Source organism: Bos mutus, chromosome 18, assembly GCF_027580195.1.
Source record: "Bos mutus isolate GX-2022 chromosome 18, NWIPB_WYAK_1.1, whole genome shotgun sequence".
NCBI classification, from domain to species: Eukaryota; Metazoa; Chordata; class Mammalia; order Artiodactyla; family Bovidae; genus Bos; species Bos mutus.
The window spans coordinates 7,374,039-7,392,909 of NC_091634.1; the positions used below are offsets into that span (position 1 = coordinate 7,374,039).

At 46.6% G+C, this 18,871-nt stretch overlaps 1 protein-coding gene across 1 annotated transcript; it reads right to left on the minus strand.

The window, feature by feature from the left end:
* Positions 1 to 1,019: 1,019 nt before the first annotated feature.
* DHDH (dihydrodiol dehydrogenase) lies at positions 1,020 to 12,039 on the minus strand. The gene is made up of 7 exons (XM_005895374.3): positions 11,884 to 12,039; positions 11,329 to 11,440; positions 9,178 to 9,341; positions 6,127 to 6,379; positions 2,545 to 2,669; positions 1,564 to 1,717; positions 1,020 to 1,318 (listed from the first exon to the last, which is right to left on the minus strand). Exons 1-7 carry the CDS (start codon positions 11,971 to 11,973, stop codon positions 1,209 to 1,211), a joined length of 1,008 nt encoding a protein of 335 aa, XP_005895436.1. The 5' UTR covers positions 11,974 to 12,039; the 3' UTR covers positions 1,020 to 1,208.
* Between the last annotated feature and the right edge of the window lie 6,832 nt (positions 12,040 to 18,871).

Below are 18,871 nucleotides of genomic sequence, written 5' to 3' on the forward strand. Positions count from 1 at the left end.
ACATACAGCCCCATTCTAACTCTCTGTAATTTGGGTGGGAATGACTTCCTACCCCTGCCACACAGAAGGGCATATGACCCAGGCTTTGCCAATAAGACCACTGAATGCTTGTGAACATTCCTGTTGAAATGACTCTCTATATCTTTTTTTTTTTTTTTAAGCAAAGGTTTGTTTTGTTTTGATTGTAAAGATTATTTTTTTGATGTGGACCATTTTTAAAGTCTTTACTGGATTTATTACAATATTGCTTCTGTTTTATGTTTTTATTGTTGTTTGTTTGTTTTGGCCGTGAGGCATGTGGGATCTTAGCTCCGCAATTGAGGATCGAACCCAGAACCCCTGCATTGAAAGGTGAAGTCTTACCACTGGACCACCAGCAAAGCCCCTTGTTTTGAATATTTTACTTATTCGTTTATTGGGCTGTGCCATGTCTTAGTTTTGGAACTTGAGATCTTTGATCTTCATTGTGGCATGCAAAATCTTTAGTTGCTACATATGAACTCTTAGTTGCGGCATTTGGGATCTAGTTCCCTGACCAGGGATTGAACCCAGGCCCCCTGCATTGGGAGCATGGTATCTTGGCCACTGGACCACCAGGGAAGTCCCGTGATTCTCTATACCTTAATGGGAGCCTGGAGCTTCTGGAGGCCTGACCTCAAAGTGAAGGGCCATTGGCTAACATCTACAGAGAACCTACTGTGTGCTAGGGCCCATTTAATCCTCACCAGAAGGTGTTTAGTGTGGTATCTCCCATTTCCTGATGACGAGACAAAGAGAGAGGCTAGGGAGGGTGCAGTTAGGGACGCCTTCTACCCATACACTATTCCCCAGCCAAGGTCACACAGGCCGAGGCAGGCAAACTGTGGATCTTCCCACACATGTCTGTTCCAGGAGCTTGTGGGAAATACGGTCCTGACCCCACCTTCCCCCACTCTCATCCTTCCAACCAATTTATGCTCTAGTGACCTCTTTGATGGTGGGCTCTCTCCAGCTCCTATCAAACCACCACTGCCAAGATCTCTGTGGAAACACAACTTTATTATTTATTTTATTTAATTTTTGTATTTACTTTGCCATGCCCTGAGGCTTACAGGATCTTAGTTCTCTGACCAGGGATTGAACCCAGGCCCCAGAAGTGACAGTGCCGAGTCCTGACCACTGGACAGCCAAAGAATTCCCAGCATGTCTTTATTTGTTCAGGGCATACATCAGTGTTTGTCTTGGGGGAAGGTGATTCCAATGGCCTTCCTCACCTCCTCAAGGATGTCAGCCAGGAGCTCACTTTCCACCAGAGGAATCACAGGACTTTCCTTCAGGCCTGGGGGAGAGTGCAGTTAGGGATACCCTCCTACTCATATCCCCCAAGACCAAAAGAACTACAATTCCCAGAATCCCATGAGGCACACTAATTCATGGTTCTAACATATGGATGCCACAGGAGGTCCTGGGAGATGTAGTTCTAAACAGTTGCTTGAGTGGATGAGTAGAGAGGATACCCACCTCCACTACCAGGCTTGCCCTGCTACCCTCCCGCCCTCCCACCCCTGTTCTCCACATGCTTACCTTTCTGCAGGCATTCCCGGACATGCTTGGCCTCATAACTCATGCCCATTCCATTTGTAAAATTGAACTCCTTGCCTGGGGCTGGAGGCAGTGGGAACTCCTTATGCTCCCCCTTCACCACCAGCTCTGTTGGGCTCCAGCAGGGGTCGAGGAGCTGAGAGAAGAGATAAGAGGTGGTCCCACCACCCTCACCAACAGGGCTGCTCAGGAGCTCTCTCTTGTCAGTTAAGCACCTATCACCTGCCATCCTCAGGAAGGGTTTGGGTCCCCACCCAACCTAGCCCTGCCCTGGTTGCTGGAGGATTATTTCTTAGCATCAGGATTGCCACAGTACAAGACTGTCTTGTCTGTTCATTTCCCCAGGAACAAACCTTTCTGTAACCCTGTGCTCAGGCCGTGAAGACAGATTATCATTGCCTCTGTGGAATCCCCCTTTGCAAGGAGGAGCAGAGACAACCCATCACCTGCTTATCCATTTTGTTTTAGCCCCTGGGGAAGCCTAAATTATTCCCATACCCAAGTCTAAGTCAAAATGGAAATACAGAGATACAGCTGGGGCAGATTCTGCAGTTCCAGTTTGGGGCAAGGTACAAATTCTTCTGCTGAGAATAGAATTTCTTTCTAGCAACATGGCTCCAGGAAGCCCCATGAAGCTGCCATTTGATAATGCCTGTATTCTGTCCTGAGTGCAATTCCAAAGGTTATAGCTGCTCTCAGAGGGTGGTGACTAAGAACTGGTTTCTCCCAAGAAAGGACTAAGGACTTTTGACAGACCAATGGGTTCACCCTCAGGAAGGAGCCTGGAGGTCCAAACTCCATCCCATGGCCTAGTAGCTGAGGATGAATTTCTTATCAATGGTGTGGGAAGAGGTACGTTCAGTCCCCATCCATCTCCAACAGACACGACTGGCCTATTCCTCTCGCTAAGGGCCCTGGTTCCCAGTACTTGGAGCCATCCCAGCTCAGCCAACCGTGCCTCACCTGGGCCATGCCCTTGGTACCACTCACGGACACCGTGTTGGAGAGCTGGGCAGAGATGCTGCAGGTGAAGCTGCCGTGGACCCCTCCTGGGTACTGGAGTATCACAGTGACAGTGTCGTCCACACCTGGGGAAGGCACAGGACAAGGGCAAGCCTGGCCTCACATCCTGCCTGAGTGCTTCCCTGGAGGCTCATTGGTAGAGTCCGCCTGCCAATGCAGGAGAAACAGATTCGATCCCTGGTCTGGGAAAACCGCACAAGCTGCGACGCAACTGAGCCCGTGTGCCACAACTGCTGAACCACGTGCTGAAGCTATTGCGTGTCCTGGAGCCAGTGCTCCACAAGTGAAGCCACCGCAACAGGAAACCCACACTGTGAGTACAGAGTAGCCCCAGTCGCTGCCACCAGGGAAAGCCTGAGCAGCAGTGAGGCCCCAGCACAACCAAAAAAAAAAGTCCCGTCTGAAGAACTTTGGGCAAGGTATCTTTTTTTCCCTAAATTGTAAGTATTTATTTGGTTGCACTGAGTCTTAGTTGCAGCATGTGGGCTCTTTTAAGTTGCAGCATGTGAAATTTTTAGATGCCTCATACGGAAATCCAGTTTCCTGACCAGGGATTGAACCCCGGCCCCCTGCACTGGGAGCGCAGAGTCTTAGCCACTGGACCACCAAGGAAGTCCTGAGATTTCATCTTTAATATGACTGAAGCCAGAAGTAGTGATATGTCCTACCACATGGATGAACCCTGAAAACATGTCAAATGAAAGAAGCCAGACACAAAAGTCACACGTTGCAGGATTCCATTTATATGAAATGTCTGGCTTCATGTACTCAGTCGTGTCTGACACTTTGTGACTCTCGTGGACTGTAGCGTGACGAGCGCCTCTGTCCTTGGAATTTTCCAGGCAAGAATAATATTTGGCAAATCCATAGAACCACAAAGCAGATTTGTGGTTGGTTAGGGCTCAGGGGCCTGGGAAAATTGGTGGTTTTTGTTTTTGTTTTTTTGAGTAATGAAAATATTCTAGAATTGATTACACTTCAGGAGAGATAAAGTGGGAGAGATTGGGATCGACATATACACACTACATAAAATAGGTAACTAATATGAATCTACCAGATAGCAGAGGGAACTCCACTCAATACTGTGCAATAACCTATATGGGAAAAGAATCTAAAAAGAGTGGCTATAGTATATGCATAACTGAATCACTTTGCTATATACCTGAAACTAACACAATATTGTAAATCGACTATGTCTCCATGCTACATTTGCTGTATGATGCATGCACGTGTGTGCTAAGTTGCTTTGATTGTGTCGAACTCTTTGTGACTGTAGTCTGGCAGGCTTCTCTGTCCATGGGATTATCTAGGCAAGAATACTGCAGTGGATTGCCATGTCCTCCCCCAGGGGATCTTCCTGACCCAGGGGTCGAACCCACATCTCTTCTGTCTCCTGCACTGGCAGGCAGGTTCTTTACCACTAGAGCCACCTAGAAAATCCCATAAAATCACCTATACTTCAATAAAAATTAATTTAAAAATTGATTATAGTGATAAATGCACAACTCTGTGACTATACTAAAGCCACAAAATTATATACTTTCTTTTTTTTATTTTTTTAATTATATACTTTCAATGAATAAATTGTATGGTATGTGAATTATATCACAGTAAAGATGTAATCTAAATAAATAAATAAAAATATGCTAAAAAAGTAAAGAGAGAGAGACTTTACCTCTCTAAGCCTCAGTTTCCTCCATTGTAAATACCTGTTGTATAGGTTTGTGAGAATCAGTTACCTGATCTCTGAAATGGGGATAATAAGAGAATTTGCCTCATAAGGCCATTTCAGGTATTACATTAAGTGCTATAAAATGCACAATGTACTTAGAAGACTATTTAGATGACAATAAGTGATATATAAGCACTTATTGTTAAAAATTAAACACAGCAGGTAAAGTACTAGCCTGGTTCCACATCAGGCAGGCCACAGATGGAGGAGTCTACTGACTCAGGCCTCTCTCTTTTTGGAACTTGGGATCCTAGTTCCACCATGTGGCATGGGGGAGCCTAATTATCTGACCAGAAATCAAACCTGTAGGCCCCTGCAGTGGAAATGCAGAGTCCCAACCGCTGGACTGCTAGGCAAGTCCCCTGACTCAGCTCTCTTTTAAGCCCAAGTTCTTATCCCAGGTCTGCTGTGTGACCCTGGATAAATCACTACCCCTCTCTGCACTTCAGTTTCCTAATATGTAAAATGGAGACAACTTTAATATATCAGAAAGGTCATATCTATAATAACCCTAAAGTTATAATCTATAATAACCTTAATATCTATTAAGGTAGCACTTAGTAAACAGGATCTGTTTTTATAACTACTATTTAGCCTAGGAACTAGCCAGATGTTAGACGGAGACAGTTTTTCTAAAGAGTGACCTTCCTCTCAAGTACTAATTTCCTGGCTATTCATTGCTTTCTGCAGTTTGCAAAGATGGCCACAGCAATTCCTCTTGTTCCTCTATGAGCGCCTCTTTGCAGTAGCTTCTTCCATCAGGAGGTAAAGTCTATTTGCCCACCTCTGAAATCTGAGCTGATGTTGGGCCATGGAACAGTGGCAAATATGGTAGAAGCAAAGGTCTGAAAAGTGTTTGCATGCTGAGGTCCACCTTCCTGTTGCTCCACCTGGAACTCTGAGACCACTATATGAATGAACCTGAGTTAGCCAGCAGGAGAGGCCATGTGAAGGAGAACCAAGGCTCCCCATAGAATGACGAACACCTGCAAGACATAGTGAGGCCATCCTGGAGCATCCAGCTCCAGTGGGACAGCCCGCCAACTGCAGCTACACGACTAAGACTAGCAGAAGAACCACTCAAGCTGAGCCCAGCCCAAATTGCCGACCCACAGGATCACAAGCTAATAAATGATTGTTATTTAAGGTCGCTAAGTTCTAGGGTAGTTTGTTATGCAGCAAAGGCTAACTGAGACAAATGCAAAAAATAATAATTGTTTATATTCAATAACTGCTTACCATTTGCTTCAAAAATTACTTCATTAACTCCTTATGATAACTCTATTATTGACATTTTACTTAATTAAAACTAATTAGGTAACTAGTTGGTAACTGATTAAGACTCAGAGATGTTGTGTCCCTTGGCCAACATCACACAGCAAAGTCCCAGCACAGACCCTGCTCACATTCTCAACTCTGGGCCCAGGCTAGGGGTAGCTTGGGTGGCTTCATGTGGGAAGTTTCTCTAGCTGTCTAACCTGATACTCATCAGGGAGGAGACTTATCCCCAGTTCACTGCTCCCAGTAAGAGAGGATCCACTCCTATTAGTCCAGGATATTCCCTGGTGGCTCAGTGGTAAAGAACCCACCTGCCATTGCAGGAGACACAGGTTCGATCCCTGGTCCAGGAAGATCCCCTGAAGAAGGAAGTGGCAATCCACTCCAGTATTCCTTGCCTGGAGAATCCCATAGACAGAGGAACCTGGCATATTACGGTCCATGGGCTTGCAGAATTGGACACAACTTAGTGACCTGACCAGCCAACCAACCAAGTCCAGGATAGACCGTACCTGTTTCATGGCGCCTTCCCACAGCTGAAATCTTCTCTGGCTTCTGCCCACCGAAGACCATGGAGATGAACTGGAGGCAGTAGATGCCAAGGTCTAACAAGCCACCTCCCGCCTGGGCCCAGTCTGTGGCCCGGTGTACGTGGGTGAGATTCTTCCCAAATTCTGCCCGAACCACCCGAAGGTCCCCCAGAGTTCCCTGGGCCAGGACAGACCTCAGAGCCTCTACAGCAGGGAAGAACCGGGTCCAGATGGCCTGCAGACCACAGAGGGAAGAAAGCAGGATGCAGGAAGAGAAGGAAAATGATCAGGACCCAAAAGTTAACCAGTTTTTCTCTCTTCGAGGACTCAGTCTTGAGTGGGTACCCACCGCTCCCCAAACAAGGCCCCTCTGTCTTCCTTCCACAGCCTGGCAGTCCCCAGGCTGTGTCTAGCCTGACCCTCTCTGCCACCTTCTCTCCTCTCCAGTCCTGCAGCCCCAAGGCCGGCCTTGTCCTTCCTTATCTGAACCATTACACCAGTCCCCCAATGTCACGGGCTGAATTGTCTCCCCACCAAATTCATGTTGAGGCCCAACCCCTCCCCAGAACCCCCTAATGTGAAGTATTTGGTGTGTGTATATGTGTGTGTGTGTGTGTGTGTTTTGCCACATCTCGTGGCATGTAGGATCTTATTTCCTTGACCAGGGATTAAACATGCGCCCCCTACATTGGAAGCATGGTGTCTTGATCACAGGACTGCCAGGGAAGTTCCTGGAGGTGGGGTTTTTTAAGGAGGTAATTAAGTGAAAATGAGGTCATTAAGGTGGGCCCTCATCCAATAGGACTGGTGTCCTTAGAAGAAGAGGAAGTTAGGACACAACTCTGCCCAGAGGGAAGACCATGTGTAGACACAGGGAGGAGGCTGCCATCTGCAAGTCACAGAGAAAAGCCTCAGGAGGAGCCAACCCTGCTGACACCTTGACTTCTCTAGCCTCCAGAGTATGAGAAAATATTTATTTTTAAAATTTTTATTTATTTTTTATTTCTAAAAAATTTTATTATTTTTTTGGGGGGGGCTTCACCATGAGGCTTGCAGGATCACAGTTTTAAACCCAGGCCACTGTAGTGAAAGCCCAGAATCCTAACCACTAGGCCACCAAAGAACTCCCCAGAAATATGGGAAAAGAAATCTCTGTTGTTTTAGCCACCTGGTCCGTTAGTAGCACTTTATTATAGGAGCCATGGCAAATTAACACACCCAGTCTCTCCGCTCCAGTCCAATCCCCACATGGCCCAGAGGGATCTTTCCTTCTCTAAGAGCTGACCCTGTCTCACCCCTGCCCAGTCCCCTTCTGTTGCTCCCCATTGCCTAACGTCAGCTTGCATTTGTTGGGTATATATTATGAGCAAGACAATATGTACATGCTGTGCATAATGAGTTCTCCCAACATCTCTGCCAGATAGCTATCATTATGTCCATTTTTTAAATCAGAAAACTAAGGCTCAGTTGAATCAAATTATTTGCCCAGGGTCACAGAGCTAGGAACTGGGCAACTGGAATCTAGAGTCCTCTGACTCTAAAGCCAGAAATCTTGACCTGTCCAAGATAAATTTCATACTGCTGCTGCTGCTGCTAAGTCGCTTCAGTCGTGTCCGACTCTGTGCGACCCCATAGATGGTGGCCCACCAGGCTCCCCCGTCCCTGGGATTCTCCAGGCAAGAACACTGGAGTGGGTTGCCATTTCCTTCTCCAGTGCATGAAAGGGAAAAGTGAAAGTGAAGTCGCTCAGTCGTGTCCGACACTTCGCGACCCCATGGTCTGCAGCCTACCAGGCTCCTCTGTCCATGGGATTTTCCAGGCAAGAGTACTGGAGTGGGGTGCCATTGCCTTCTCCAAAATTTCATACTAATGAAATGAAATCTGCAAATTCTTGTTTTAAGTCTTAACTCTGTTTTCCCTCTCTGGCCTCTACCCACAAGAAACCTCCTTGATCATCACCCAAGTTGGGACAGGGTGTCTGTGCTCCATGAACAGCTCAGTCCTATGTCCACAAAAGCCCATGTCCATGGACATTGGGGTTACCCCTTTTCCATGACCTAAAGTGATCTTGAGCTCCTTGAAAACTGAGCCTCTGTCTTGTATGTTATGAATCCCCAGTTCCTAGGATTGAATCTGGTACACATTAGGTGCCAATAAAAATGAAGAAATAATAAATTCACAGAATTTTGGCACTGCTATCTCGACTACTTCTTGGGCACATAGAACTTTGCAGTCTAGGAGGCTCAGCAATACTGAGCGTATGATAACTAGACAGAACATGGGGAAGTAAGAGCTATTGTGACTACTGGCAGAACCTACAGCAAAATGTTTAAAAACCATAATACTCAGACTTCCCTGGTGGTGGTCCAGCAGTTAAGACACTGGGCTTCCAAAGTGGGCACAGGTTCCATCCCTATTCAGGAAAGTTCCACATGCCTCTTGGTGTGGCCAAAAAGGAAAAAGAACCATAATACTTCTTAACATGAAAAAAGCTTGGGGTGGTGGTGGGGCGGATGGTGTCATGTGGTGGCCATCTTAACTTCTGGCATTAGCCATTGGTGTTGGTGGCCATTTTAATTACTGGCAATTTGCAAGATGTCAGAGGTCCCTATAGGTAGCCAAGTCTGATAAGGGTAAAAACAAAGGCAGTTTGACATTGAGGTTTGGTAGGGGGTTCCTTGCTACTTCGGATCTCTAACTTTGTAAATCCACCCAAACTAAGCCCATTGCGGTTTTTGTGCTCCTTTCACTATCGGCATCTTTTTTTGGAGACGCTGACGCACAATCCTTCAGGCGGCCGTGTTTGCTAAGGGCCAAAAGCAATGGCTCCCACCCATGGGGAGATGTTGCTAGTAGATTCCCTGACATAGCTCAACGGCATCCCGACAAACGCAAGGACCCTGGTTCATTTTGTAGTCATCTTAACTCTTGGCAATCCACCCTTGTGTTCCTCCAAAACTGTTGACCGACAATCACGTTTAGCCATAGCAAGTAGCTCTAATGTGGGATATTGGAAGGGCCCTCCACCCTCACCTCCATAAAGAAGAGGCCTCGGGATCGGGCCTCAGCAACCATTTCGCGCACTTCCGCGGCGTTCACACCCATGGGCTTTTCGCACAACACAGCCTTGCCCGCTGTCAGGCAGAGTAACACTGCGGCCTTGTGCTGGGGGTGCTGGGTGCCAATGTAGGCCACCTCTATGGCGGGAGGAGAAAGGTAGAGATCAATAGCCCCACCCACTGAGACCTCCGGCACCGCCCACCGTTTAGAGGCCCCGCCCCCAAGCTTCCTGGAGCCTGTGTTCCTCCAAGCAGGTAGGAAGTCCTACCGCAGTGGTCAAACTCTAGCTTCCCATTTGGACGGTGCTAAGGGCTTCTGCTTTATTGACTAAGCCAAAGCCTTTGATTGTATGGATCACAACAAACTGGAAAATTCTTAAAGAGCTGGGAATACCAGACCACCTGACCTGCCTCTTGAGAAATCTGTATGCAGGTCAAGAAATAACAGTTAGAACTCGACATGGACCAACAGACTGGTTCCAAATTGGGAAAGGAGTATGTCAAGGCTGTATATTGTCACCCTGCTTATTTAACTTATATGCAGAGTACATCACGAGAAATTCTGGACTGGATGAAGCACAAGCTGGAATCAAGATTGCAGGGAGAAATATCAATAACCTCAGATATGCAGATGACACCACACTTATGGCAGAAAGCAAAGAACTAAAGAGCCTCTTGATGAAAGTGAAAGAGGAAAGTTAAAAAGTTGGCTTAAAACTCAACATTCAGAAAACTAAGGTCATGGCATCCAGTCCCATCAGTTCATGGAAAATGGGGAAACACTGGAAATAGTGACAGACTTTATTTTGGGGAGATTCAAAATCACTGCAGATGGTGACTGCAGCCATGAAATTAAAAGATGCTTGCTCCTTGGAAGAAAAGTTATGACCAACCTAGATGGCATATTAAAAAGCAGAGACATTACTTCACCAACAAACGTCCATCTAGTCAAAGCTATGGTTTTTCCAGTAGTCATGTATGGATGTGAGAGTTGGACCGTAAAGAAAGCTGAGTCCCGAAGAATGGATGCTTTTGAACTGTGGTGTTGGAGAAGACTCTTGAGAGTCCCTTGGACAGCAAGGAGCTCCAACCAGTCCATCCTAAAGGAAATTAGTCCTGAATATTCATTGGAAAGACTGATGCTGAAGCTGAAACTCCAATATTTTGGCCACCTGATGCAAAGAACTGACTCATTGGAAAAGACCCTGATGCTGATTGAAAGACTGAAGGCAGGAGGAGAAGGGGACCACAGAGGATGAGGTGGTTGGATGGCATCACCAACTCAATGGACATGAGTTTGAGTAAGCTTTGGGAGTTGGCGATGGACAGAGAAACCTGGCATGCTGCAGTCCATGGGGTCACAGAGTCGGACAGGACTGAACGACTGAACTGAACTGAAGGGCTTCCCTGATGGCTTAGAGGCAAAGAATCCGCCTGCCAATGCAGGCAACTCAGGTTCGATCCTTGGGTCAGGAAGAGCTCCTGGAGAAGGAATGGCAACCCACTCCAGTATTCCTTCCTGGAGAATCCCATGGACAGAGGAGCCTGGCAGGGTCACAAAAGGGTTGGTCACTACTTAGCGACTAAACAATAAAACCATTCTCTACTATCACTCTATTTCCTTCAGATTATTTCCAGTCTTCTGAAATTATCGTATTCACTCACTTAGTCCTCACAACACCACCAAGAAGTAGGATTATTATTTTGCCCGTTTCAAAAATGAGGAACCTGAGAAGGGCAAGCAGAAGAGGGGAAAATGCCCACTCAGCCAATCTGACTCCAGAGCCAGGCTGTTGTCCAACTACGCTGCCCTGCCTCTCCATCCAGGCTCCTCTGGAACGCAGAAGCCCGAGCCACACGGGTCGTATTTAAAACCTGAAAGGTCTCGCTCAGAAATTCAAGCCCTGCCTTTACCGCGGAGGTGTGGCCCCTACTCTTTATTTCATGCCGGACAGATAATTTCAGACGAAACCGGATCCTATCGTCCCGTCTCCCAGCCCAGAGTCCTTTCGGGCGCCCAGAGGGATTGGCTTATCGCGCAGAGCCTCGCTTCTTCTACGGAGCAGCCTGAAGGCAGCACCCCCGGTGACGCCCCCTCTCCCCCTCCGCCGCCCGGGCCACTCACCCACGTCGGGGTCCTTGGCCAGTTCCTCATAGGATCCATAGGCCTTGGGGATGTCGTGTTTCTTAGCAAACTCCTTCGCCCGGCTCAGGTCACGGGCCGCTACCGCCACTACCTAGAGGGACATCTGAGTCAGACTGGAGGGGCTGGGGCAGGTAAGGAAGACGGGTAGATGGGAGTGAGGTGATGGAGAAGGCCTCCGTGGGGATGGAGAAATTGATAACTCCCATAACGGGGGACGGGGGATGCGGTCCTGGGGGATGAGGTGACCGGGGGCTGGACACCTGGGTTTGGGAAAAAGAGATCTGAGGCAGACGATTATTCAACCCCGATTATTAAACTCCCTAATATTTAAATGTCTCCCTTACACAACAAATCAGATCAAGACTCTCCCAAACCTCGCGTAATTCGTGTTAAAAAGACAGAGGTGAGAAAAGAGCGATACGGATTTTGAGGTTGTTTCACGGCCTTGTGGGGCTCGGAAGTCCAGAAGCCTAGTTTCCTCCTCCCTCAGACCCCCCGCCCACTCTTCCCCAGGTCTCTGGAGAGAGGGAGGACCTGGTGCTCAGAGCGAGGCAGCATCCGCAGCATCGTCGTGAAGTCGCTGGAGATAAGGCCAGCCGACACGATGCCCCAGCGAAGCGCCATCGCCGCAACCCGGAGTCCCAAATGTCCCTACCTTTTCCCGGCGGGAGTTAAGGACCAGATGCCCGGCGCTCCGGGGGGCGTGGCCCGATTCCCCGCCTCCATTGCTCTTACGCCGCTCCTCATTGGCCACGGCGCCTGTGCGCCCTGTCAGTCCCAAAGGATATTTAATTCTAGCATCCCCATTGGAAGAACCCACCGAAGGCTCCGCCTAACAGGGATGGACCAAAAACACTTCGAGAGTCGTCTTCCCTAGAGACTAGCCATGTGACACAAGGAGAGGCGCTTTCTTTTCCATTCAACTTCGAGCCTTTGAACTTACCCCTCTTTTGTTCAGAAAGCCGCGTACCCTTAGGAACTGTTCAGAGGGAGAGAGAGGATAATAATAGCAAAGGTAATATATTCATTAATTTTTACTAATATTTCTTAACTATTAATATTTATAGAACGCCCGTGGAAGTCCAAGGCCCCTAGCTCCGTGCTTTCCTTTCCCCATCCCTAATTTCTCACCACAAACCTGCGAGTGAGATTCTATTGTGCCCTATTTACTGACGCAGAAACAGACCCAGAAAACCATGATCATTTTTAGCTAGGAACGTGAGCAATAAATAAAAAGACTGGCCAACTTCACCCACAACAAATTCGTCAATTTTCCTTATAGACATTTAATCTGCTGTCGCCTCCTTCTCCTCCTGCCCTTAGTCTTACCCAGCATTTACCCAGTCTTACCCAGCAGTCTTACCCAGTCTTTTCCAATGAGTCGGCTTTTCACATCAAGTGGCCAAAGTACTGGGGCTTCAGCTTCAGCATCAGGCTTTCCAGTGAATATTCAGGGTTGATTTCCTGTAGGATTGACTTGTTTGATCTCCTTGCAGTCCAAGGGACTCTCAAGAATCTTCTCCAGCACCACCATTCAAAAGCATCAGTTCTCTAATGCTCAGCCTTCTTTGTGGTCCATCTCCTACATCCATACACGACTACTGGAAAAACCACAGCTTTGACTATACAGACTTCTGTCAGCAAAGTGATGTCCCTGCTTTGTAATATGCTGTCTAGCTTTGTCATAGCTTTCTTTCTTTCCAAGAAGAAAGCTACTTTAAAAAAAATTCATGGCTGCAGTCACCGTCTGCAGTGATTTTGGAGCCCAAGAAAACAAAGTCTGTCATGGTTTCCACTTTTTCCCCTATTCATTTGCCATGAAGTGACAAAACAGGATGCCATGATCTTAGTTTTTTGAATGTTGAGTTTTAAGCCAGATTTTTCACTCTCCTCTTTAACTAAAGAGCTTCATCCAAGAACCTCTTTAGTTCCTCTTCACTTTCTGCCATTAGAGTGATATCTGCATATCTGAGGTTGTTGATATTTCTCCTGACAATCTTGATTCCAGCTTGCAAGTCAACCAGTTCGTGATTTTGCCTGATTTACTCGGCAGAGAAGTGAAATAAGCAGGAGACAATATACAGCCTTGACGTACTCCTTTCCCAGTTTGTTATTCCATGTCCAGTTCTAACTGTTGCAATAAAGCCCCAGCACGGGACTTACTCTGTTCACGTAGGCTACAGGTGCCCTCTCAAATCGCGGGAGGTGCCCCACCTTAGGCACCTTCTCGAGTGGGTCTTAGAAGCCCAGGCAGGAAAGTGAATGCAGAGAGCCCCTGCGCTCCATGGAATCAGCCTGAATAGGAAAAGGAAAGAGAAAGAATGACATGCGGAGACCAAGCTTAGGTGAGCAAGGCCCGCACTTTATCTTCCAAAGTAGTTTTTATACCTTAAGTTGTGCATAGAGGATAATGGGAGGTGGGGGTGGGGGTGGCGGGTAGAGTCATGCAAGGTCAGCAGTCCTTGATCCTTATCAAAGCCAAGCTTTCTTTCTGCAAACTTATCATATGCAAAAGTTTTAGGTAATTTACATCATCTTCAGGCCAGGAGGCCTGTTAACATTTTATGACCCTTCAGAAAACTTATTTTTCTCTAAAGGTGATTATTCTAAAGTCAGGTGCCACCCTCTGAAAGCATTAGATGAAGTTGCATTCCTATAGGGCAAAAGTGTGGTGGGCTATAACAAGAAAAGAATTAACTCAAGGGTCCAAGGTTACAAACATTAAAGCTACTACTTACATTTTTATACATCAAAATATTAATCAATACACTCCCAGGGACACAGTAGGTAAGGGATATGGAAACTTGGCAGCAAGCATTAGCTCAACAAAGAAATCCTCTACTAGTTCTATTCTAACAATTTTAACTCTCTGAGAAGCTCTGCATTGTTAGAATGTCTTAAGCTTCCCATGCCTCTCATGGTTGGGAGGCTGTGAATCTGAACAAACCTGTCAGGCAAGCTAGAAAGTCATCAGAGGGGTTTGAATTGAAACACTCCTATTATGCCCAGGAGACATATTAACTAGAATTTTAAGTTGATTTTCTTACAGAGAAAGGTGGTCGGGGATAGCCCCGCGTTAATGTCAGAAGAGTTGGTGAAAGTCATAAAATAGTAAAACAGATTCTGGTTTTGGCGTAGATGCTCGGGCAGGTCCAGGGGGGCCCCTTGAGCCCTGACTCGCCTTTGCATATCAGGCCTCTCCGCATGACCTTTGTCATGGGTGGGCACTCCCGTGCTGGCTCCCAGCAGTCCAGCATACAGGTTTCTCAGGAGACAGGTAAGGTAGTCTGATATTCCCATCTCTTTAAGAATTTCCCACAGTTTGTTGTGATCTACACAGTCAAAGGCTTTAGTATAGTCAAAGAAGCAGGTGTTTTTTTTGTTTTGTTTTGCTTTTAATTCTCTTGCTTTTTCTATGATCCAGTGGATGTTAGCAATTTGATTTCTGGTTCCTCTGTCTTTTCTAACTCCAGCTTGTACATATGGAAGTTCTCAGTTCACATACTGTTGAAGCCTAACTTGAAGGATTTTGAGCATTAACTTGCTAGCATGTGAAATGAGCACAATTGTATGGTATTTTGAACATTCTTTGGCATTGCCTTTCTTTGGAATTGGAATGAAAGCGAACCTTTTACAGTCTGTGGCCACAGCTGAATTTTCCAAATTTGTTGACATATTGAGTGCAGCACTTTAACAGCATCATCCTTTAGTATTTGAAATAGCTCAGCTGGAATTCCATCACCTCCACTAGCTTTGTTTGTAGTAATGCTTCCTAAGGCCCACTTGACTTTACATTCCAGGCTGTCTGCCTCTAGGTGAGTGACCACACCATCGTGTTTATCTGAGTCTTTAAGAGTTTCTTGTACAGTTCTTCTGTGTATTCTTGCCACCTCTTCTTAATATCTTCTGCTTCTGTTAGGTCCATACCATTTCTGTCCTTTCTTGTGCCCATCTTTGCATGAAATGTTCCCTTGGTATCTCCAATTTTCTTGAAGAGAGCTCTAGTCTTTTCCATTCTATTGTTTTCCTCTATTTCCTTGCATTGTTCACTTAAGAAGGCTTTCTTATCTGTCATATTTCTCTGGAACTCTGCATTCATTTGGGTATATCTTTCCCTTTATCCTTTGCCTGTCGCTTCTCTTCTTTTCTCAGCTGTTTGTAAGGCCTCCTCAGGCAACCACTTTTCTTTTTTTGCATATCTCGGATGATACATGTCGTAATGGTGGGAACACTCGGCAGTATAGAGGCTGGGGCTGGGGGCACTCGTAGCCGAACCTGAAGACCAGGAAAGCCTGGGCAGACGAGGGCATGATTGAAATGCAATTTGAAAGATTTTTTGAAAAGAGTGGATTGATTTATTTACTTATTTCTGGCTGTGCTGGGTCTTCACTGCTGCACGCGGGCTTTCTCGAGTTGTAGAGATGGGGGCTGCTCTCTAGATGTGGTTCACGGGCTTCTCACTGCAGTGACTTCTCTTGTTGCAGAGCACAGGCTCTAGGTGCTCAGGCTTCAGTAGTTGCAGCACAGAGGCTCATTAGCTGGGGCTCTCAGGCCCCAGAGCACGTGGGCTTTAGCAGTTGTGGCGCGTGGGCTTAGTTGCTCCACGGCATGTGAAATCCTCCCAGACCAGGGATCGAACCAGTGACCCCTGCATTGGCAGGTGGACTCATCCACTGCACCGCCTGGGGAGTGCTGCATTTTGCAAGATTTTGATGTAGGTTTTCCTGGTATAGAAACAGAGATGGCCTTCCAGACAGAAGAAACAACCCATGCAGGAAAAAAGCTGAATCCAGTTAGAATTGAGAGCTTGGAGTGCAGGGGACGCATGAAAGATTCATTTACAGACAATAATTGGGCCATTTGTGAAGGGTCAAAGAGCTCACCCTGCAGGTGATGAACTGTGAAGGAGCAGGAAAGGAGATGATGACCTGTGTCATATTCAAACGTTAGAAAAAAACCTGTGAAATTAAAGGTCACACAGAAACTGTCAGCCAGGCAATGACTGGGTGGATGGTGTGCTAGGAAGAGACCAATAGCATTTATACATTAACTCTTTTGTTCATCAGAATTTTTTTGAGTGTTCATGCTGTGCCAACCCCCCAACCCCCCGCCCAAACCAACCCCTCATCATTCTTCAGAGAGCGAACTTTGGATCCAGCCTGCTGGGGCTCCAGTCCCCACTCTGCCACTTACTAGCTGTGGGACATCAGGCAAGCATCTTGGCTTCTCTTATTAGCCTCATCTGTAAAATGGGAGTGATGAATGTTACCTCCCAGGGCTTTTGTGAGGATGAAATGAATTTTATTTATAATATATAATGTGTTTGGGACAGCACCTGCTACATTCTAAGTGTTGCGGGACTGTTAGCTACTGTGCATTCATTTCCATCTGTTGCTATAAGAAATTACCCACCATCAGTTGGTAATATTAGGGTTTATACTATGAGAGTTCTGGTGGCTGCTCAGAGCCCATGAAAAAGGTGAGGAGGTACATGATGGAGAGTTTAGACTATGTTTTGTTTTTTCAAAACAGCTTTTTTTGAAGCGTAGTTGGTTTACAATGTTATTTTCAAGTGTACCACAAAATGATTCACATATATTTGTGTATGTGAATATATATGTATGTGTGTGTGTGTATATATATATATTCTTTTTCATTACAGGTTATTATGAGGGGCTTCCCTGATAGCTCAGTTGGTAAAGAACCCACCTGCAATGCAGGAGACCCAGGTTCAATTCCTGGGTCGGGAAGATCCACTGGAGAAGGTATAGGCCACCCACTCTAGTATTTTGGGAGTTCCCTTGTGGCTCAGCTGGTAAAGAATCCGCCTGCAATGCGGGCGACTGGGGTTCGAGCCCTGGGTTGGGAAGATCCCCTGGAAAAGGAAACAGCTACCCACTCCAGTATTCTGGTCTAGAGAATTCCATGGACTGTATGGTCCATGGGTCGCAAAACGTCAGACACGACTGAGCGACTTTCACTTCGCTTCACTTCATGAGATACTGAATATAGCTCCCTGTGCTATACAGTAGGTCCTTGTTGCCATGATCTTAGTTTTCTGAGTGTTGAGCTTTAAGCCAACTTTTTCACTCTCCTCTTTCACTTTCAACTCTCTTCAGCCCCGTGGACTGTAGTCTGCCAGGCTTCTCTGTCCATGGGATTCTCCAGGCAAGAACACAGGAGTGGGCAGAATTTCCTCCTCCAGAGGATCTTTCTGACCCAGGGATTGAACTCGATTCTCCTGCATTGGCAGGTGGATTATTTACCACTAGCGCCACCTGGGAAGCCCTAGTTGTATAAACATGTCCACTTAATACCAATAACAGCTATTACTTGCTAACCTTATATTTCAGGCCAGAGGAAATGCCACTCATGTATAGGCTTATTAGATCCTTCAAAGAATGCTGCAAAGTGGCTACCATTTTAAGCCTAGTTTCCAGATTGGGTCACTGAGGCCCAGCTTCCAGTTTTCCAAGAGAAGCAGAGAGGCTGTGGCTGAAGTTTGTGAAGGTCATTGTTGAGGTTCCTAAGGGAAGGGTGGGTGCAGCACTGTATCTTCCCAGTAAACTTCCTTGAACATTCCAGGATCTGGGAATATGTATTGCTTTTTTGTTTTTAAATTATTTTGCTTGCACTGGGTTTTCATTGCTGTGTGGGCTTTTCTTTAGTAGCGGCGATCGGGGGCTACTCTTTGTTGTGCTGCGAGGCCTCATCATTGCTGTGGCTTCTCTTCTTGTGGAGTATGGGCTCTAGAGCACACAGGTTTCAGTAGCTGCAGCACACAGCCCCTAGAGCACAGGCTCAGTAGTTGTAGTACTCAGGCTTGGTTGCTCTGCAGCATGTGAAGTCTTCCCAGACCAGGGATCAAACCCGAGTCCCCTGCATTGGCAGGCAGATTCTTATCAACTGGGCCACCAGAGAAATCCTGAGAATATGTATTGTTAATGACCCTCACAGATAATTTTTTATCACTGGGGCCTCCTTTACATTTCTTCCTTTTTGTGGATGCTAAACTAGACCTGTCTCATTCTCAGTAACATTCTGGTAAACAGGTTCTGGGTGGGCTCAGGAGGCTGATTTTTAGCCTCTGCCAATTTCGTCAGTTGTCAGTGCAGACAGGTGTGACATCCAGAGCAGCTGCAGCCACTTTGGGACAAGAGGAGTACAGGTTCCCCCCACCTTCCACGCACACCTACCACAGCAGGGCTAGCAGATGGGAGAACCTAGTTCCCTGAAGGCTTTGGAGTCACTTTACTTTGAGACTTCTTGTTTGGGGCGATAATACACTTTTCTTTCTTGTGTAAGCCTAGGTTTGGGTTTTCTGTCCTTGTGGCTGAACGGATTCTACTGAAGGTATGCACATGTGTGTAGGCAGCAGACCCATCAGGACAGGACAAAGATGCCACGATGGAGCCTCTCAGAAATGATGCTTGAATTGATTCTTAATGAAGAGGGCTTTGGCAGGTGAAGCACAAGTGGAGTTTCAGAAGAAACAGGGTTTCCAAAGAAACAGAGGCATGGC